General features: G+C 34.9%; 1 protein-coding gene across 1 annotated transcript; it reads left to right on the top strand.

The window, feature by feature from the left end:
• Positions 1-3,942: 3,942 nt before the first annotated feature.
• Positions 3,943-21,836, top strand: LOC115724675 (S-adenosyl-L-methionine:benzoic acid/salicylic acid carboxyl methyltransferase 1-like). The gene is made up of 4 exons (XM_030654015.2): positions 3,943-4,088; positions 5,240-5,644; positions 20,680-20,943; positions 21,374-21,836. Exons 1-4 carry the CDS (start codon positions 4,014-4,016, stop codon positions 21,740-21,742), a joined length of 1,113 nt encoding a protein of 370 aa, XP_030509875.2. The 5' UTR covers positions 3,943-4,013; the 3' UTR covers positions 21,743-21,836.
• Positions 21,837-22,471: the final 635 nt, after the last annotated feature.

Raw genomic sequence — 22,471 nt, 5'->3', positions numbered from 1 at the left:
CTTTAATCTAATTCATAAGATATATATGAACGGAATTAGAATATATTTTACAAGTAACTTTATTTTGTTGATTATATTTACATCATCATAAAAAGATTAGAATTAAATTAAATGCATATTTTTTCTATTATATATAAGGTGTACTTATATTATTTTAAACTTTGACCAATTACTAGTTTACATTTTATGTTTTTAAAATTTTCATTTTCATATTTTATTTTGTAAAATAGCTCTATTTTGTAGGAGCTATTCCATTTTAGATCTTATATTTTAATATAATGATTTGTTCAGAATTTTTATTTTGTACCAAAACATATAATTTTACAAGTAAATTTTTAACTATAAAAAAATATTATTTTTAGTTTAATTTAACTGAATACTAAATTAATCTCTACTTTTAATTCATTCTGTAAAGTTCTTTTTTGGCAAGTTAGATGCCAAAATATTTTTTTATTTTTGGTGAGATTCTTTCACTACAAAAAATCTTATTACTTTTAGTCACAACAAAACTTGTGACTAAAAGTAAAAAAATTGTGACTAATTATAAATTATTATTCCTATACTGTGACTAAAAGGTTCGTGGCTAAAAATATTAGTCACAAAAATGACAATTTGTTGTGATTAAATGTATTTTTAGTCACAATACTTGTTGTGACTAAAAGTAAATTAGTGACAATTTGTGTTTAAATTCTATGTTTTAGTTACAAATAATTTTTTATGTATTTTTTGTTGTGACTAAAAAGTCACATTTAGTCACAAAAAACTTATGTTGTGACTAAAAAGTTGTCACTAAAAGTAGCAGTTTTTTGTAGTGTTTTGTGCTTTCAATACGATTAATCACCTTTCCTATTCGTTTTTATTGCTCTTTTCTATCTAAGGAAAGATTGTTTTTTAGCTGGATTTTTCTTGTATGAAAACTTCTTGTAAGAGAAGAAATTCTCTTATGGAAAGTTTTTAAAGGAAACTTTGATTATTATTGTTTTCCTTAATAAGTTCGATTGTGTCTTGATTATATCAGATCATACACACTATTTATGGCAGGTATCAAGACCCAATACAAGATCGGACTCGTTTTTGGCAAGTTTCCTTTTCTGGTCTGATTTACTGCGACAGAACTTTTCTGATGCTGCGAATCAAGTTTTTCTTAAGAAAGTTTTGTACAGCTGTAGATTTGACTTTGTGGCTGTCTCTAGGGTTTCTATGTTCTATAAATAGAACCTAGAGAGCAGCTATTCGAATCAACTCTTCTAGTTTTTATTTTTTTTGCATGTTTATTATTTGTGAGAAGAGAGTTTTCTTTTTTGTGAGAACCTAGTTGTTCATCTAGGTTCTAGTATTTTTCATATCTGTTCTTACTGTGTCTTAGAGTTTGTTAGAACAACTTGACTGAACAAGAGAGTGGTGTTCGGGAGAAGACTGGTTCAAGCCTTACTTCGAGAGGAAGTAAGCATGCACACTTCAAAGACGAAGGGAGTTCGCTGTTTGAAGGTGTTTCAGAAGTCAGATTCATAAAGTGCATTAAAAAGGATTGCGACGATAATTTAGAGGGAGCCTAAACTTCTTTAAGTTAATTGTCTTTGTAATTGTTGATACTTTATTAATTGATTTCATTCTCTGGTGTGGCCCCGTGAACTAGGAGTGTTCGAACGAACACTGATACCACGTACAAATCTCTTGTGTAAGTGATTTAATTTTCTGCAATTATTTTTATATTCTGTCTGTTCTGTTTTGTCGCTGCAAAATTGGTTTCTGTAGTAACAGAATTACATTCTGCTTCTGCAGACGAATACAATTTTATATTTCCGTTTTTTAATAATGACATTTACAAAAACTCGATTTTTCACATTCATTTCAAAATTCAAAAGTAGGTTAGTATATTTGAAAATAATGTAACTAAGAACTAATTTTATTCCTAATTTCAACTTCTTTTTCTTTTTGATCCAAACAAAAATAACTAAAATATACGTGTATTTGCACGTAACAATTGCCTAGTATATAATAAATTATTATAATATATGAGATTTTTTTTTTAAAAAAAAAATTAACTATCAATATGAGTACCACTCATCATTTTTTTTTTATAATTAATATAATTAGAAAAAATATTTTGATTTTGGAAGGTAGGCTTGGATGATAAATACTTATGAGAAAAATAATAAAAGAATTAAAAGAATTAAAAATAATAATTTAAAAAATTATATACATACACACTTTGTGTTTTCTTTAGTGTTCATTGTACATAACTTATATTATTATTTAACATATATATTTATTTACTTTTATATTTAGATTATTATGAAAAAAATTAGGAATTATTACATCTAAAATATAAATTGATACTTTATTTATAAAAATACTTCCATAAGGCGTGGACAATATTTATACATTTTATGTACTTTTAATTACCAAAATACCTCTTACACTAGCACTTACACAATCAGACGATGATTAATTGTAGGGTGGTTGCTGGGTGGTTGGGCGAAGATTGCATCAGACAAAGGTTTCAATCAAACGAAGGTTTTTGGGTGGTTGGCTGCAGGTTGCATCAGACGAATGTTTCAGTTAGACGAAGGTTGCTTGGTGGTTGGCCGAAGGTTGCATCAGACAAAGGTTTCAATCAAATGAAATAACTATTAGTAAAATGTTTATGCAACTGTAATGCAACTGTCACTACAAGAAATGTCACTTTTGCTAGCACATTTTTGTGCTGGCAAAAGTTGGTATTGCGCTGGTAAAATAGAATTTACTTGTGATGTGTTGGCAAAACGGAGTTGGCAAATCAATGTTGGTATTAGAACTTTTTTCAGAATAAAATAAAAAGCGCTAGCAAAAATAACTTTTTCCAGGGCATAAATGCGCTGGTAAAAGTTAAATTTTAGTCACTGCAAATGTACGTTGGTAAAACTTTGACATCTTTGGCAGCTCAGTTTGCTAAATGTGCTGGTAAGTGATATTTCTTGTAGTGTGTTATGAAACATTAAAAATCAGAGTTACGTAGTGTGTTATACGTAACTCTATCTATATGTCTCTTCATGATCTAAAATGAACAAATTCATCATTAAAAATTTAGAAAACAACGAAAATACATCAGGATAAACATTTTACTATAGTATTGATGTAATTATTTTTAGATTATACTTGAGTTGGATTGTTTGGGAACTCTAGTTCAACTTGAGATCTGCATTTTATAGATCTAAAAATTGAAGTCAAGATATTAGTTTTATGCAAATTAAACTTGATTTTCAGATTGAATTTTAATTTCATAGTAGTTTTTCTACACTTTTCTTCATAAATTCAAAATAGTTTCTGTTTTGATTGATTCTGTTCGTCTTCTCAGGTGAAGTCACCGAAATTAATGGTTGTTCTCTTTTTGGTTGAATTTTCGTTTCGGTTGTGTTGGGTTGCTGCGTAGTTGCCCGATGGTTGCTTAAGAAACATAAATCTTTGGTTGAAGGTGTGTGTAAGTGGTATTGTGCAATTTTTTTATTAGGGTTGTATACTTATTACTTTTAAAGAAGAAATTACATTGTATGCCCACTTTACGTTATTTATTTGAATTTTTACTTTTATTTTATATTCTTTAAAATATATCAACTTTTATAGATGATATCCCTAGTGAAGGTATATTAGATAACACATTCGTGAAAGTAAATATATCTTAATAAAATATAACATAATTAAAATATTTTTGATTAATAAATATATAAAAAAAATATTCCTAAACTTATCCAACTTGTAAATGGGTGGAGTGTAGATTTCCCTAACAATTATTATGTCTACTATTTTGGCTTTACCAGATTCCCCTCTATGGAAATATCTCTTCTTTTAATTTTATAACAAACATTAGGTATGATCCTCTAACTACCACATAATTAATTACTATTTTTTTTTTTAAAAAAAAAAAAAAAAAGCTACCACTATAAATAGAAGGTCTCCAACACATGTGTGGGTACTAATAATAAAGCAAATGCTATATATAGTATATAACATTACAATATTGTTAAATATTAACAATGGAATTGGAGCAAGTCCTCCACATGAATTCTGGTGTCGGCCAAACTAGCTACGCAACCAACTCCTCTCTTCAAGTATGTTCTATCAATCTTTCTATATATATAAATATATAATCCTATTCTCTCAAAAAAATATACATACATCTATTCTGTGTAATAGAATTTTTAGTTTAAAAGTGTTTTTCGATTACCTATGTTAATTTTAACAAAATATTCTATTACTTAATAGAATAGTCTTTATTAATTTTATAATATAATTATAGAAAAAAGTTATCACTAAAAAAAATTGTTACTTTTAGTGACATTTTTTTAGTCACAACATAAATTTTTTATGACTAAATGTGATTTTTAGTCATAACAAAAAATTATTTGTGACTAAAATATAACATTTAGACACAAGTTTTATCACTAATTTAGTTTTAGTCACAACAAGTATTGTGACTTAAAATACATTGACTCACAATAAATTGTGATTTTTGTGACTAATACCTTTAGCTACAGATCTTTTAGTCACAACATAGGAATAATAATTTGTAATTAGTCACAACTTTTTTACTTTTAGTCACTAGTTTTGTTGTGACTAAAAGTAAGATCTTTTTTAGTGTATATAGATATTTTATATAAGAAAATTTTAATTATAAATATTTTTTATTAGTCTTCTGGTTATATTTAGTGTGTTTATATTATTTATTTTTTTCGATCAATATATAAGTGAAATGAAACTTAATAATTTTTATGATTTTATCAATCAACACATTTCACATGATTTTTAAAGGCACATGATCTAGAAATATAATTTATATAAATTATTTTCTAATATCAAAATGGAAAGTATTTTAAGTCAAACTATATTTGTAAGGTAAGTCAAACTTGATATATCATGATTATATGAAGTACTAATAATTAATAGAAGGCATATATACACTAATGTTCTCGCAATAGTAAAAAAAAAAATCAAAAATTAAAATCTCAAATCTCATTTTAAAAATTAAAAAAGAAATAAATTATTTATTAAAAAAAAATTATACATACATATATTATACTTAGCATCATGTAATTAAACTTAATTAAAAAAAAAAACTAATTATACATGCATTACACGTAACATCAATCTAGTATATATATATAATAGAATATTTAAGTAATTTAATTTCTTATTTTGTGGTTTTTTTAACTTTTACATTATTAATGAATATTTGTGTTGTTTTGTAACAAAAATATAATAGAGAGAGGTGATATCAATTGTGAGACCAATGCTAGAAGAAAGCATTAAAGTGTATTGTGACAAAGTGTTGCCAAAGTGTTTGAGAATAGCAGACTTGGGCTGCTCCTCAGGCCCCAACACACTCACTGTGGTCTCCAACATTTTTGACATCATTGAAGCCTCTTCCCAATCATTGAACATCAACACACCAACTTTCCAAGTTTTCCTTAACGATCTTCCTGGGAACGATTTTAATGCCGTCTTCCAATCTTTATCGAGCTTCTATGAAAAGCTTAAGATAGAAAAGGGTGACAAGTTTGGACCATGCTTCATCACAGCTATGCCAGGGAGTTTCTATGGAAGGCTTTTTCCAGACAATTCCATGCATATTGTTCACTCTTCTTACAGCTTGCAGTGGTTGTCCAAGGTTAGTTTATATTAAATTAAATCAAATTTAGTACTTTTATCAAAGTCGGTCCTAAGCATAGGTGGGCCAAGCCTATAACTACATGATCCTAAAAAAAAGTCGGTTTTGGGTTAAGGTAGGACAAGCCTGCACCTAAAACTCACCCACTCCAAAGGTAAAAAAACACAAAAACAACAAAAAAAAAAATGACAAAGATACGGTCTGTACGGAAGTTTTAATATTTTTACAGTTTTTTAGATTTTGCTTACATAAAATATGGTATTTTTATGTTATATTCTTGTTATTTTTTCATGATTTTTTTTTTTATTTGTATATTATTTTTTATGTTATTTTGATATTGTTTTGTTGATGTTTTGACGTTGTTTTCTTGTTATTTTCATATAGTCTTTTTTTGTGTGTTTTTATATAATACTGTAAAAAATATAAAAGAAAAACTTTAAACGTAAAAATGTAAAATTTTACAAAAATTGGTGCTTTATATAATTATCCTTAAAAAAAATACACTACAACAATTTTCTTCATTTGCGGCAAAATTATAAGCGGCGGGCCATCTGCGCCGCTAATAAAGGCAGTATTAGCGGTGGATTCCAAATTTTACCGCTAATTGTCAATTTTTATTTTTTTAATAAACAAAATTATTAACCATTTTTAGTTTTTTGTTTAAAAAAATTATTAGCGGCGGAGGTCCGCAACTAATTGTATGAGCGGCAGGGCCCGCCGCTATTAGTCTGCCGCTAATAAGTGGGCTGGAAAATTTCCACCCATTCAGTTCAAACATTTTTAAAATACCTATTAGCGGCAGGCCTCACCGCAAATAAGTCTATAAATACCTCCACGACCCATTTTCCCTATTTTTACTCTAAGCTCATCAACTTTCTTTAGCCCTCTCTCCCAACCCTTTTCCACCACCACTACTGAGTAACACCACCACCACTACCACTACTGAGTTCTCCTCCACCGCCACCACCAAGTACCACCACGCACCAGCAAGGACACCATGCACCACCGAGTACCACCACGCACCAAAACCCATTTCATGTAAGTAAACTTTTTTTTTTCAGAAATTTCTTACTGCGATGACTGATAGTATTTTGGCTATAACTCTCTCGATATTTCTCGGAATTAGATGACTCAACATCCTCCGGAAAGATAAAAGAGAGATCTAGAACTTTTATGTTTTGACTTTTTCCAAAATATGATCAAATCATAGTCGAATTTAGGCTTTAAGTTTCAGCTTTACTTTTTTGCACAATTTTCTCTATCTTATATATCATCTTTTTGTGAGATTTTTTTATCTTTTTTCCATCTTATTCCTTTGATATTTTCTATTCTTCTTCTCTTTTAAATCTACAAAATAAAAGATAAAAAGCATAAAATTACTCCAAACAAGAGTAGAACTAAATTAAAAACACACTAAAAATTAACCTAAAAATAATACTAAAACCAACCTAACAAGAATATCCAAGTCTGTTTGGTGCATTGATTTCTCATCTTTCCCTATCTCTAGCTAGTTGATAACTCTCAAGATTTCAAGTCTCATCTATGGCTTCAACAGTTTCACTGATAGCAACAATGTCCTCTTCGAGACAGGACTAGTCTCCCAAGCAAACTATTGCAATTTCATTCAACAAAAACTAGAAAAAAAGTTTAGCCAATATTTATATGTTTCTCAAAACAGAGCAATTAGGGAAAGGAAATTACATCTCAAAGAAAATAACAATATGGCTCAGCCATCAAGCCACTCAACTCTCTTCAGCCATCACGTAATCCTTAAGCCACTTGGGTCTCACACGGCTTCTTTTTCCCTGCGCTGGAGGTTCACGATCAGCCACTGCAGCTCCATCTTCTTTGACAGCTGAAGCCGAAGACTCTCCTTCTTGGTCTCTGTTATGTTGTTCAGCCCAATTGTCAATTCTTTGGTTCATTAGCTTTGGATCAATTGGTATTGGGCCTTGAACTTGGGCTTTGGTAACATTACTCCCCTCCTTGAAAACCACCTTGTCCTCAAGGTGGGAAAGATCATATAATGCTTTGAAGGCAGAGAAATCTTCCCATGTCGCATCTTCGGGAGAGCTCAAAGTCCACTGCACTAATACTTGTTGTATTGGTTGGGCATTGACCATCTTGGTATGGGTGGCCAAAATAGCAAGGGGAACCATAAGGGGTTTATTGGTGATGCTAAACTCGGGCAAAGGATAGTACGTGAGTGGAGCGCGACCATGGAATGGTTTGAGAAGAGAAACATGAAATGTAGGATGAATACGACTCCCGGCTGGTAAATCCAAGGTGTAGGCGGCTGTACCCCGACGAGCAATGACTGAAAAAGGACCAAAATACCGTCGACAAAGCTTGGTATTAAGGCGTTTGGCTACCGTAGATTGACGATACGGCTGTAACTTGACTAAGACCAAGTCACCCACCTGAAACTCATGATCTCTTCGCTTCTTATTGGCTTGTTGTCGCATACGGTTTTGGCTTTGATGTAAGTTTTCTTTGAGCTGTTGAAGAATGGCATCACGGGATAAGAGGTCTTCTTCAACTGCTTGTATGGGTGTAGTGCCACGGCTGTAAGCAGCAATTGAGGGTGGTACTCGGCCATAAACTGCTTGAAATGGTGTCATTCCAATAGCTGAATGATGGCTGGTGTTGTAGTGATACTCCGCCCAAGAAAGAAATTTGCTCCATTGTTTCGGGTTGTCGGTTGTAAAAGCACGCAGATACTGCTCCACATATCTGTTAGTAACCTCCGTTTGACCGTCGGATTGAGGATGGTAAGCTGAACTCATGTGTAAAGTAGTGCCCATTAGTTCAAACAACTTCTTCCAAAAAGCACTTGTGAAAATGGGGTCACGGTCTGACACAATAGTGCGTGGCATCCCATGAAGTCGAATCACCATGTGAGTAAATAGATCAGCGACCTTGGTAGCTGTATACTGATTCGGTAGTGCTCCAAAATGGGCATATTTGGTGAACCTGTCAATGACCACAAGAATATTAGTGAGTCCATAAGAACTTGGTAGACCAACTATAAAGTCCATAGCCAAATCCTCCCAAACCCGTTCCGGAATTTGCAACGGTTGTAACAATCCATATGGAGCTTGCGTAGATGCTTTAATCATTTGGCACACTAGACAAGATTGGACATATTTGCGTACATCCTGGCGCATCCCTTCCCAAAAAAAATTTGCACTCAGGCGAAGAAAAGTACGGTCAATTCCCGCATGACCTCCAATGGGTGAATCATGGAACTCACGGATGAGAGTATTTTTGAGATGAGAGTGCTTACTGAGGACAATTCTGTTCTTAAAATACAGCAACCCTTCTCGCGAGTCGTAGTGTGGCAAGGTATTGCTTTGAAGCTGAAGTTGGTCGTGAATCAAGCGTAGATCAGGGCTGGTGACATTTTCTTGTCTAATTTCTTCCAAAACATCAAAACAACCTGAGGACAATGTCGTTTGCAACCACGAAAGTGTACCATCAGACACTCTAGAAAGGGCATCAGCAGCCTTATTTTCCTTACCCGACTTGTATTCGATCGTGAATTGGAATCCCAATAACTTCTGAAGGAATTGTTGCTGGTCTGGGGTTTGAATGACCTGAGTAAGGAGCTCCTTCAGGCTCTTGTGATCATTGCGAATCACAAAGGGTCGCCCCAATAAATATTGGCGCCATTTGGTTACGGCTTCCACAATCGCACGCAATTCCCTCATGTAAGCCGAAGTACCAACAAATCGAGGCCCTAACTTTCGGCTGAAAAAAGCAATAGGGTGACCCGCTTGCATAAGAACTTCACCAATCCCAGCATTGGAAGCATCCGTTTCGATCACAAATTCTTTGGAGAAATCCGGTAAGGCAAGAACTGGAGTGGTGGTCATAGCATGCTTGAGTGTCTCAAATGCTATGGTAGCTTAGGAAGACCAACAAAAATTATCCTTCTTTAACAAGTCTGTTAGGGGAGCTGCAATGGTTGCATAATGAGCAACAAAACGTCTATAGTAACCTGTGAGACCAAGAAAACCTCTAAGCTGTTTGAGGTTTTTGGGTTGTGGCCAATCCACCATTGCTGCCACTTTTTGTGGGTCAGCTTTGACACCTTCAGCTGAAACCAAATGACCCAAGTATTCTATAGAATTCTGAAAAAATTGACATTTACTACCCTTAGCAAAGAACTTATTCTGCTGTAACAATTGCAATACCTGTCGCAAGTGTATCAAGTGATCTTCCCATGACTTGTTGTATACTAGAATATCATCAAAAAAAAAAAAAAAAACAATGACATGGTGCCGTAGGCCTTGTTGAAAGAGGCGATTCATCGCTGCCTGGAATGTGGAGGGCGCATTAGTCAAACCGAATGGCATCACCGTAAATTCATAATGGCCCTCGTGAGTACGGAAAGCCGTCTTGTGAGTGTCCCGGGGATCCATTCGTATTTGGTGGTAACCCGCTCGTAAGTCCAGCTTTGAAAATACTTGTGCACCGCCCAATTCATATAGTAATTCATCAATGGTGGGTATAGGGAAACGATCTTTGATGGTGATGTTGTTCAAGGCTCGATAATCAACACAAAAACGCCATGTTCCGTCTTTCTTTTTGACCAATAGAACCGGGGAGGAGTATGGGCTGGTACTGACCTTGGCAAAACCCCATGATAGAAGATCACGTACCATCTTTTCAATGACGTCCTTTTGAAAGTGGGGATATCGATAAGGTTTCACATTCACAGGGGCGGAACCTGGTTGAAGAAAGATTTGATGATCCACACTTCTATGCGGTGGTAAATGTGTGGGCTCTTGAAAAACCTCCGAAAATTCTGAAATCAATTGTTTCCCCATTGGTGGTAAATTCTCTTGCCAACTGCTATCTTCACTCTGATTTGGGCATGCCTCTTTTGTCACTGTAGTTAACTGATATACTTCTCTGATTTCCCCTTCATGAAGCAATGAGTGAAATTGGTGAAATGTGAGCTGATGTACTCCCAAGTCAGGTGAACCAGCCAACTTAACCGCCTTTCCTTGCCACTGAAACTCCATTGTCAAAGCCTTGTGGTCATGTAAACACGGACCAAGAGTTTGTAGCCATTGCATGCCTAACACAACATCAAGACCCCAAATCGGTAGCACATACAAATCAACAGTAAATTGATGTCCTTGCAGCCACAAATCCACTCCACAGCACATTTTTGAACACAACAAGGAATTACCATTGCCCATGTAAACCTTGAAACATTTGGTATCTTCACATTTCAAACCCAAACGGTTAGCTAAGGTTTCTTGAATAAAATTATTATTGCTGCCCGTATCAATAAGAACCTCCAATGTTTCTTTACCATGCTTTGCACTCAATCGAAAGATTCTCGGATTCACCGAGTTAGATAAAGTATTAAGACTTACCTCATCAACGGGTGAGTCTTCTGATTCACTGTTGTCCGGCTCAATGGTGGGTAATGTATCCGAGTCATCCTCCTCTTCTGTGCCACATAAAACCAGCATCCGATTCTTACATCGATGACCGTAACTATACTTCTCATCACAAGTGAAACAAAGTCCCTTCTCACGCTTTTCGCGTATTTCAGCCGGAGTTAACTTCTTCATAGGCAGCGGAGTGGCACCAGTTTTGAACGATTTTGGCCCTGTAGTTGCTGTTGGTGTAGACCCGTAAGAAGAAGATCCTCCCATACTTTGAGCTGTCGGAGGTGAGTAGGTAGCAGGACGAGTGAACCAACTCGAATGTGCTCCTTCACTTTTGGATCGTCCAACTAACTCATCATTTCGATCCTCAAATAATTGAGCCTTAGCCATGGCATCAGCAAGATCCACGGGTTTAGCCAACAACAATTCCCGTTGATTTCCATCTTGAGACGCCATACAAAGAAATTCAAAAACAAATGCTCAGAAATACCTGTCACTTTAGTCATTAGATGCTCGAATTCGGATCGAAATTGAGCTACACGACCCGTTTGAGTGAGTTTCGAGATACGACCCAGGGGGTCATCATACACCGAGTCTCCGAACCGCAGACGCAAGGCGTGGAGGAAGGCATTCCAATCCACAAATGAGCCACTCTTCTCCATCCATTGAAACCACTTCGACGGTACCCCATCCAAGTGAAATGGGACTACAGTCAAACGAACCGAATCATCAATGTTATGAAGATCAAAGAAGCGATTGATCTTGTAAATCCAATCTTCAACCTCTGAGCCATCAAATCTAGCAACCTTCACGCGCAGATTTTTTAAAATGCCATTGATATCTCCAGCCCCTCTATCTGTCGAAGCACGATAGACTGTTGGACGAGGTTGTGCCATTCCTGAACTCGCACCTGCTTTGGTTGGATGAGAGTTCGCCATATGCGTGAACATCGCCGGAATCTGAGCGAACCTCTCGTCGTTTTTAGCTTCGTGGTCATTCAACAACTGGGTATATCTCCCCAAATGAACATCAGAAAATTCTTTGAAACTTGCCTTCATATCTTCGAACAGAGCAGCGATCTCATCGTTCTTCATTGGATGAAGAGTAATGAAAGCACCAATTGATAGCAACAATGTCCTCTTTGAGACAGGACTAGTCTCCCAAGCAAACTATTGCAATTTCATTCAACAAAAACCAGAAAAAAAGTTCAGCCAATATTTATATGTTTCTCAAAACAGAGCAATTAGGGAAAGGAAATTACATCTCAAAGAAAATAACAATATGGCTCACCATCAAGCCACTCAACTCTCTTCAGCCATCACGTAATCCTTAAGCCGGCCACTTGGGTCTCACACGGCTTCTTTTTCCCTGCGCTGGAGGTTCACGATCAGCCACTGCAGCTCCATCTTCTTTGACAGCTGAAGCCGAAGACTCTCCTTCTTGGTCTCTGTTATGTTGTTCAGCCCAATTGTCAATTCTTTGGTTCATTAGCTTTGGATCAATTGGTATTGGGCCTTGAACTTGGGCTTTGATAACATTCACCTTCATTTGTTTGTAGCATTGGTTCATGTATTACACTAGATTGATCATTCCTCCCCTTTGTTCCATCTTCAACTTGAATATGTGCAACATGATAAGTGGTGATAGGTTGAGTTATAGGGGTTGTTCTCATTGGCATTTTTTCTTCTCTAAAGAGAACATCCCTTCTGAGTATGCGTCTTTTGAAACTAGATTCTAGGCAACATAGCTTATAGCCTTTGACACCAGTAGGGTACACAATGAACCTGAATTTGATGGCTCTTGGCTCCAATTTGTCTTGCCTCATGGCATAGGCAATACATAACACTTTCAAGTGTTCATAGGATTTTTTTCTTCCTGACCAAAACTCTTGGGGAGTTTTAAGTCTAAGGCTACTGAGGGACGTCTATTGATTAAGTAACCTACTGTAGTAACAACTTCTCCCTAAAATTTCTTCTGAAGCCCAATTCTTTGAGCATGCATCGAACTCTTTCAATGAGTGTTATATTCATTCTCTTAGCTAATCCATTTTGTTGAAGTGTTTTCCTTACTTTCTTGTGCCTAACAATGCCTTCTTGCTGATGAAATTTGGTGAACTCATTGGAACAATACTCTAAACCATTATTTGTCCTAAGATTTTTCACTTTCTTCCCAATTTGATTTTCTATCAACTTACTCCAGTTGATGAATCTTTCTCATGCCTGATCTTTTAATTTCATAAGAAGAACAAAAATCTTTCTTGATCAGTAGTTATCTACAATGCTCAAAAAAAAGTTTGCTCCACCTAGAAAGGATATTCTTGCAAGTCTCCATAGGTCTGGGTGTATGTAGGCTAGAGGTTCTATTGTGGTATGCATTCCCTTGCCAAATTTTACCCTGAAACTCTTTCCTTGAACACAGTCCCCACAGAAGTCTAATCTCCCAAGCCTTTTGTGCCAAAGTTGAGTCATATCGTCACTGTTCTAAGCAACTAAGGTAGTACCAGTTACTGATTTCCCAGCAAGGAAGTAAAGATTACCTTTAAATTCTCCTTATATAACCAGTAATGAACCTTTCATAACTTTCATTGTGTTGCTCTAAATCTTGATGACACAACCATTCTTAGCTAGGACTCCAATAGATAATAAATTTCATCTTAGATCAGGAACATACTTAACATTTTGTATTGTTCTGATCACACCACTATGCATCTTTATTGTGACAAAACCAATTCCTTTCACTTGACATGCTTTATCATCTCCAAGTAATACAAAACCAACTGAGAATTCTTTGAAGTCTTGAAACAACAGTTTGTTAGGACAAATATGAAATGAGCAGCCAGAGTCAAGATTCCATTCATTACTTGAACTTTCACTTGCCTCCAAGAGATCTGTCAAATCATATCCATCAGAAACCACACTAGCTTCTCCTCTTTCTTGACTTTTATCTTGGGTTTACTTGTTCTTTAAGTAGTAGCATTTAGACTTGCAATGTCGCTCTCTTTTACAGTTATTGCAAAACTTCCCTGGTTTGAACTTAGACTTTGGTTCATGGTTGTTGTGACCCTTGTTGCCATTGTTTCCTTTTCCATATCTTTGATCTCTATGATTAGTTCTACCTCAAAAAATCAGAAGTGCTTCACCTCCTGGATTGAATCTCTCTTCTAATATTTTTTGAATTTCACTTGAGCTCAAGGATGCTTTTACTTCTGCCATTGGGAAAGTATCTTTTCCATAAAAGATTGTGTCTACAAAATGTTCATAAGATGTAGGCAAAGAACTGAGTAAGATTATATACACCATGGTCCTCTTCTTCAAGCTTTACTCCTATGTTGTTTAATTTTAAGTTGATTTTGTTGAAATCATCAAGATGCTTCCTGAGTTCTTTAGCATCATCCATCCGTAGAGTATACATCTTCATCTTTAAATATAATTTGTTTGCCAAAAATTCTTCAAGGAGATTACAGCATGTTTTTCCCCACTACTAAGAAAAGAAGTTTAGGCGGCCGTTATTAATAGTCGAATATTGTATTACTGTCAATTCGTAAGATTGACGCCTATGCTACCAAAGCAAAAAGTGGTGGAATAGACATCGGTTCCAAAAAATCGCTAATGAGGAATAAGCGAACATTTTAAAGGGTCTCTAAGAAATAGGCAACTGTTTTAAACAGTCGCTACACCTTTACCTGTCAATTTTGAATCGACATGCAAAAAAAAGACTAGTTACAGATCTAGTTCCCTTGCTGCAACACCAGAAAATGACAAAAATCAAACAACACATACAAATCTCTTCCTCTCCCTCACCATATATATTAGATCTAGAATATACATGTATATATTCATAAATATAAAAATTTTAAATATAGATATATATTTATAAATATATATACAAAAAGAGAGATGGGAGAGAGCTTGGATTGTTGAAGACGGAACCATCGACGACAAAGGGAGTCGAAACCGTCATATCTACTATGCCCAAGAATCGCCACCAATTAAAGCAGATCATCGAAAAGCCTCTTGCGAGAAAAGAGAAACAACAGTGAGAAGAGAGAGAGAGAGAGAGAGAGAGAGAGAGAGAGAGAGAGAGAGAGAGAGAGAGAGAGAGAGAGAGAGAGAGAGAGAGAGAGAGAGAGAGAGATACGTACCTATCGTCGTCTCTTGAGCTTTTGCTTAGGAGGTGGTCACTGTGAGAAGTCACATTGAGGTTGAATTTTGGAGTTGAGCTGAGAATTAGGAGAAGTGAGTTTAAGTGAGATTGAGAGTGAAAAGGAGGGGAAGAGCAAGATAACATAAGAGGGAGGCTGATGTGAAGACTGATAGTATTATAGTTAGGGTTAAATTCTTTTAAGGTTTTATTTTATAAGGGCGGCCCATTTTCTCTCTCTCCCTCTCTCTCCTTAATATCACTATGTTAGCGTTCGTTTATAATCGATGTTAATGCTCAACGTCGATTTATAAGCAACACTAATGAGGGTTATTTGTCGTCGGTTTATAATTCACACTCCATTTTTATAGTGTCGGTTCTAAAAAAAAAACCCGACATTTTAACCGACGGGAATGCCTATTTTTCTATTAGTGCCCTCAAACCAATTGTTGTTTCTTCATTTGACACTTTTCAAAGAACTTCAACCCCAAGACTGAGTAAGATTGCATAATGAACCTTTACTTCGATGGAACTGAACTTGCCATCATCTTCTTCTTCATTCTTTATTGCATGTAGCTAGCTTTGGATCAATGGCTTTATCAAGCCCTTTATGCACTAAGAGTGCTTTCATTTTGATTCTCCAGAGACCGATCGAAGTCATTGTGGCCTGTGAATTTAGCAACTTTGAACTTTACACCAGCCATTTTTGAATCTTTCTTGAATTCTTGCACTAGGTTCTTGATGTAGAACACTACACCAATGCTAATCAATACACTCAAGCGAATGAGAATCAAACTAAACAATAAAACTAAAATAAAATAGAGAGATAAGGAGATATATATATATATATATGATAAAACAGCCTTCAACAATGGCTGGTTTCTATATTGAATCTCCAAAGTGATTTTACAATCTGAGACAATAGAGATTAGCCTTTGGCCATTACAATTCAGCTTACATATGAGTGGCATTGATCAAATACAGAGAATACAAAAATGAATAGTGATTAATTAACGGCTTTTATATATAGTACTCGTCGGACTAACACAAGAAAACATGTACAAAAAGTAACTATAAGATGCAATTACTTATAACTTCCTATGTCAGCAAAAAACATGTGGACATATTAATCTGTCCGAGTAGTGTTTTTTTTTTTTTTTTTTTTTTTTTTTTTTTTTTTTTGAGAAAAGACCATTATATAAATTAAACAGAATAGTTACATAATAGTCATAAGTGGAGGTGGATTTTCCTCCAACCAAGAACAATTTGTATCCACCGTAAGAACAAACTTAGCTAACACATGAGCTTCAGTATTTGCTGTTCGATGAACATGTGAGATAGTACTCGTGGGAAATTAGATACAAGAAGTCGTATATCATTTAAAATTGCATGAAAAGCATAACGATATTCAGCCATTTGTTGCTGTCCTTGGACTACAATGAGAGTGTTTGTTTCAACAAAGTGGACATCCAGATTACTTTGAAGGAGCCATTGAAGGCCGTGGACAATTTCTAAGGCTTCCATGTCTTCTGATTTAAAATTACCGGAGATTGGTTTAATGAAAGAAGCAACGATGTTACCGAGTGAATTTCGTAATATTGCACCAATTCCAATACGTCTCCTTGCTGCATCAAATGCTGCATCTGTGTTTAATTTCAAACGGCCAGAGTGAGGAGCCAACCACTTCGGTTTATTACAGCTACGAGGGGCCTCTACAGTTGGTTGTGTTAAAAGATGATTTGGCTAAGATTGTGTAGCATGAGATGCTGTGATCGAATTCGTATTAGCTTTCTTGTAGTCTGTTAAATAGGAAGTAGCAAACCGAAGTAATAATGCAGCAGGCTTAGCTTTCTTTTCATGAGTTCAGCATTATGTTCAAACCAAATGCACCAGAGGATGATTTTGAACTGTTCAAATTGATCTTTTGAAAGCTTGGTTGAAACATGGACTAGATACTCTTGAATGCTCATAGATGAAGACAAATGGAAATCAAGAACAAGATCTGTTTGATTCCATACTGCTTGTGCACGGTTGCACCAAAACAAAGCATGATTTATTGTTTCCAATTGATTGTGATAGAGTAAGCATTTTGGATCATCAGCAATGTGTCTTTTACAAAGGACTGTAGCAACTGGTAAAACCTCATGGAAGACTTTCCAAGAGAAGATGCGCACTTTTCGAGGGTAATTTGAGGCTCCAAAAAGTTGCCACACTACAAGAAATGTCACTTTTTCCAGCACATTTTTGTGCTGGCAAAAGTTTGTATTGCGCTGGTAAAATAGAATTTACGCATGATGTGTTGGCAAAAGGGGGTTGGCAAATCAATGTTGGTATTAGAACTTTTGCCAGCATAAAATAAAAAGCGCTGGTAAAAAAGACTTTTCCCAGCACGCATGTGTTGGTGAAAGTTAGATTTTAGCCACTGCAAATGTACGGTGGTAAAACTTTGATCTCTTTGCCAGCGCAGTTTGCGAAATGCGCTGGTAAAAGTTACTTTTACCAGCGAAGTAGCAAACTGTGCTGGTAAAAGTGACATTTCTTGTAGTGCCACCAGTTAGCAGAAGAAGAAGAGGTAATGGTTTCAGTTTGAGCAGCCAAATTAGATGCAAATTGATAACCTGTTTTAACATTATAGCAGCTTGTAGAAGAATGATGCCAAATGTGGATGTCATCTGAGAGAAATAAGTTCAGAGGAATGGTGCAGATACGATCAATGTCCACTTGACAGAAATTAGATTGTAAAGTTGTGTGATCCCACTGTCTCTGAGGAGTAATCAAATCAACAACCATTAGTGAAGGGTTGGTTCCTTTAAATACAAGAGGCTTGAAAAAAGTTTGTCCTCGTATCCATGGATCTTCTTTACAATTAACAGTGAGGCCCGTACCAATTCTAAATCTCAAACCTTGTTGTAATAGCTTTTTACCCCAAACAATGCTCCTCCAAGTTAGAGATGGTGCACGTCCCTCTTGAGCATTCAAAAGTCCTCCATGAGGGAAATATCTATGTCTCAGGATTTGATAGAGAGGGGAATTAGGATTTTCCAAAAGTCTCCAAGCTTGTTTGGCTAGGAGAGCTTGGTTGAAGTGAATAAAATTTTTAAATCCCATGCCTCCATGCACTTTAGCTTTACATAGAAAATTCAAATTCTTCCAATGAATGGAATTACCTGAAGCTGTAGATCCCCACCAGAAATTGGCCATAAGGCTCTCTATTTGTTGGCATAATTTGACCGGCAATCAAAAACAGCTCATTGCATATGTTGGTATTGATTGTACAACAACCTTAAGAAGAACTTCTTTACCGCCCACTGAAAACAATTGTTCTTTCCATGAGTTGAGTAGCTTCCATATCCGATCTATTATGCCACTAAAAGCATTCATTTTTTCATGGCCAACAAAAGAGGGTAAGCCTAAGTAATTTTCATGGCAGGGTTAAACAGGCATGGCAAAAATGTTATGGAAGAATTGTTTCTCTGTGTCCCTTGTATTTGGTGAGAAAGATAAGACACACTTATCTAGGTTGATTTCTTGACCTGACGCACGGCTCTATAGCCCAAGTGATCGTTGAATTGCAAAACATAGATGAGAGATAGATGGAGTTGTTCTGGTAACCTTTAGGCCATTGAGAGAACCATTAGATTCTTCTTGCTGCAGTAATCGAGGTAGTCCCTCAGCACAAATAAGAAATAAGTACGGAGATAAGGGGTCTCCTTGGCGAATACAACGAGTAGGAGAAAGATCACCTTGTACAGTACCATTTAGCAGAAAAGAGAAAGAGACTATTCGTAGGCAGCAGAGAATCAATGAAATGATAGTTACATCAAAGCCCATCTTCAGCATAACTCTAGCAATAAAGTGCCATTCAACTCTGTCAAATGCCTTACTCATATCCAATTTTATAGCAGCATAACCCCGATGACCTCTTTTTCGATTTTTGAACGAGTGCAATAGCTCGAAAGCAGTCAACACATTATCAGTAATTATTCTCTGATTGAGGAAAGCACTTTGATACTCAGAAATAACCAAGGCAAGAGGAGGTTGCAGCCGTAAAACAATGGTTTTGGACACCATTTTATAGAGTACATTGCAAAGGCTTATTGGTTGATAATGGGAGACAAATTGAGGTTTTTTAATCTTTGGAATGAGAGTGATTAAAGTTTTGTTGAAGAGGCTTGGATCCCCACCATTGTTCAATACTTTGAGAATTGCATTTGTAACCGAGTCACCCACAATGTGCCAATAGTTAGTGTAGAACATGACTGACATGCCATCAATCCCTGGACTACTCTCATTACTCATGGACTTTAAGGCTGAATAAACCTCTTCTGATGTGAATGGTCGTGACATGTTTGATCTAGCTTCAGCATTAAGAATTGTCGGCGTAGCATCAAGAACAGCTTCGATTGCAGGAACATCAATACCTTGACTTGTGAAGATTTCTTGAAAATAAGAATCAACAACATTGAGTATTCCTGGAATGCTTCGTTGTGGTTGTCCATTAGAATCTTTAATCATTTTAATACGGTTGTTGCTTTGCCTTGATGTAGCACGTTGGTGGAAAAATCGAGTGTTTGAATCACCAGCTTTTAACCAAGAGATTCGTGACCTTTGATGCCAATAATCCTCCTCTTGAGCCAAAATTTCATCTAGAATAGCTTCTGCATTTTTAAGGGCCTCCATGTGGTTCGGATCTGTGTTTGAAAAATTTTGTAATATTGAAACATGCTTGTGAGATTTATTATTTTTCTTCTTCATGTTCCCAAACTTGCTGCGATGCCAAGTGTGGAGTTTATCTGCACAATTTGAGATGTTGGAGAGAACTTGCTCAATAGCAGAAGGATGAGAGGAACACCAGGAATTAACAATAATATCTGCACAATCATCTTCTTGCAACCAAATTTTTTCAAAGCGAAACCTTGACTTAAATACCGGCTGAGGATCAATAACAGCAAGGCTATTAATTACAACTTTCAAAGCTCTGTGGTCAGAATGATATAAGTCCAAATGTTGCAAGGTAGGTGTAACGAAAGTATCAGCCCAATGATCATTTATAAAACCTTAATCCAATCTTTCTCGAACATTGCCAACGCCCTGACTTTTATTTGTCCAAGTGATAACCTCTCCATCAAAAGACAAAGGTGTTAAAACACAGGCAGTAATTGTGTCTTGGAAAGCTTTAATTTGGGCTGGACATATAGGTGGTCCCCCTATTTTGTCATCATTGGTAAGAACTTCATTAAAACAGTCAATGTGATTTGTTGAGTAATTGTTTATAGCTATTGCCACATGAGATTTCCATAGAAGTAGGAGACCTTTGACCACATCTAGGGACTTCAATACCATTAAGAAAATGTAAACTATTGCGAAACTTAAATATATATACTACTAGAGTAGTTGAATGATATATTTTGACATGATATTTATTTATTTAATTTCAATAGTAATATTAATTATTAATTACATATATAAATTCTACTATAAATTAAGGTTCCAAAAGGGTTAGTTGATGATCAAACTGGAGAAGCACATAACAAAGGAAACATTTACATTTCGAAGACAAGTCCTGCTATGGTGTTCAAATCATATTTGGATCAATTCCAAATTGATTTCACAAATTTCTTAAGATATCGTTCAGAGGAAATGGTGAGTGGTGGTATCATGATATTAACATTCCTTGGAAGTATTCAAAGTCATTCTCCTAAGAGTATTTATGAAATACTGGGAAGGACACTGAATGGCATGGTCAAAGAGGTAATATATGTATTCTAATTAGATTTATTTATTTATTAATTTAAATTAATATTTTATTAAAAAGCTTAAAAATACATATGTAGGAAAAATTATTAATAGTAACCAGTTACATTTTAGGAAAATCGGTTACTTTATATACTGTTTTTCACATTTTTTTTTTTTTATAATTTTTATCCAGTATACATAACATTTTTTAAAAAAAAAAAAAAAACTATGTTTTTACACACATAAACACATATAAAATGTGTAATTTCCACTTTTATCAATTTATTGTTTTAGTGTCATCTCCTACGTCCTACCAAACAATTGATTGTATATATATCTACATATATTATTAAATATTACATATTAATTGTAATTTGTAATATTATTAAAGTTAATTAATTAAATGAATATACATATATACATATGACCTCTATTATATTTTCAGAATATAATTGAAGCAAAATGCCTGGATAATTACAACGTGCCATTATATTGGCCGAGTGCAAGAGAAGTGAAAAGTTTGATTGAAAAAGAAGGATCTTTCTGTATACAGAAGCTTAATACTTTCGAAATAGCTTGGGATGCAGGCTTCACTACTATTGAACATACTATTTATAATAATGAAAAACACAAAAGTCTTGGTAAATATGTTTCTGATTACATAAGAGCAGTTATGGAGCCTATTTTGGTGAAACAATTTGGAGAAACTATAATGGATGAATTATTTAATAGGTTTTCTCATAAGGTTAATGAGTCTATGGCCAATGAAAATTGGAATTATGTGAACTTATTCATTTCCTTGACAAAGAATTAGTGGTCATGTTTAGCCCTAGAATTGTTAATCTAGCTTCATTTTGGACAAGTTTGTTACTTCAAGAATAAATAGTTGGATGTACTTTTTTTTTCTACTATTATTGCTTAATAAATTAGTTACTTGAAGTTATGACAACGTTGCAAATTTTCTTTAAATGGTTTTTGTTTTAATATTTTCATCAATTCTTATAATTTTTCATTACACATATTCTCTCAACTTATGTACTACGTACACCTAAGGTATGGTGTAATTTTAAATGAAGAAGATGAATTATATGATTATATATATATTTTATATATATATATACCATCCGATATTCAATTAATTTTAGTCATTCTATCGATCCAACATCCATTGGATGTTGATTAGATTGGTTATATCCGTTGAATGTATTTCATATATATTATTTAGCTCGATTAAATGTTAGATGCATTGGATTTTTGGACACTCTATCCAACATCCGATCCGATCCAATTGGATATTCAAAAATAACATTCAATACGATCCGATCACAATTAGACATCTAATGTTTGACAATCGATTGTAATTCGATTTGTCGGTTGTCGTTATTCTAATTATTCTAATTAAGCCCAATTCAAATCCTCAATCATCAAGATATAGAGCACAAATTATAATAACATACATTAGTAAAAATGGAAGTAGAACAAGTCCTCCATAATTAATTGTTTTCTTAAAAAAAATAATTTAAATGATGTAAAAAAAATTAAA

This window comes from Cannabis sativa, chromosome 6, assembly GCF_029168945.1.
Source record: "Cannabis sativa cultivar Pink pepper isolate KNU-18-1 chromosome 6, ASM2916894v1, whole genome shotgun sequence".
Classification (NCBI taxonomy): domain Eukaryota; kingdom Viridiplantae; phylum Streptophyta; class Magnoliopsida; order Rosales; family Cannabaceae; genus Cannabis; species Cannabis sativa.
The sequence above is the reverse complement of the archived record's forward strand: the minus strand, read 5'-3'. Positions and strand labels throughout refer to the sequence as shown.

Bases quoted from the DNA above. Each gene is read 5' to 3' on its own strand.
- LOC115724675 (XM_030654015.2), top strand. From the start codon at position 4,014: ATGGAATTGGAGCAAGTCCTCCACATGAATTCTGGTGTCGGCCAAACT. The intron at 4,089-5,239 runs GTATGTTCTATC...AAAATATAATAG, and splicing joins CAACCAACTCCTCTCTTCAA to AGAGAGGTGATATCAATTGT. The intron at 20,944-21,373 runs GTAATATATGTA...TTATATTTTCAG, and splicing joins TGAATGGCATGGTCAAAGAG to AATATAATTGAAGCAAAATG.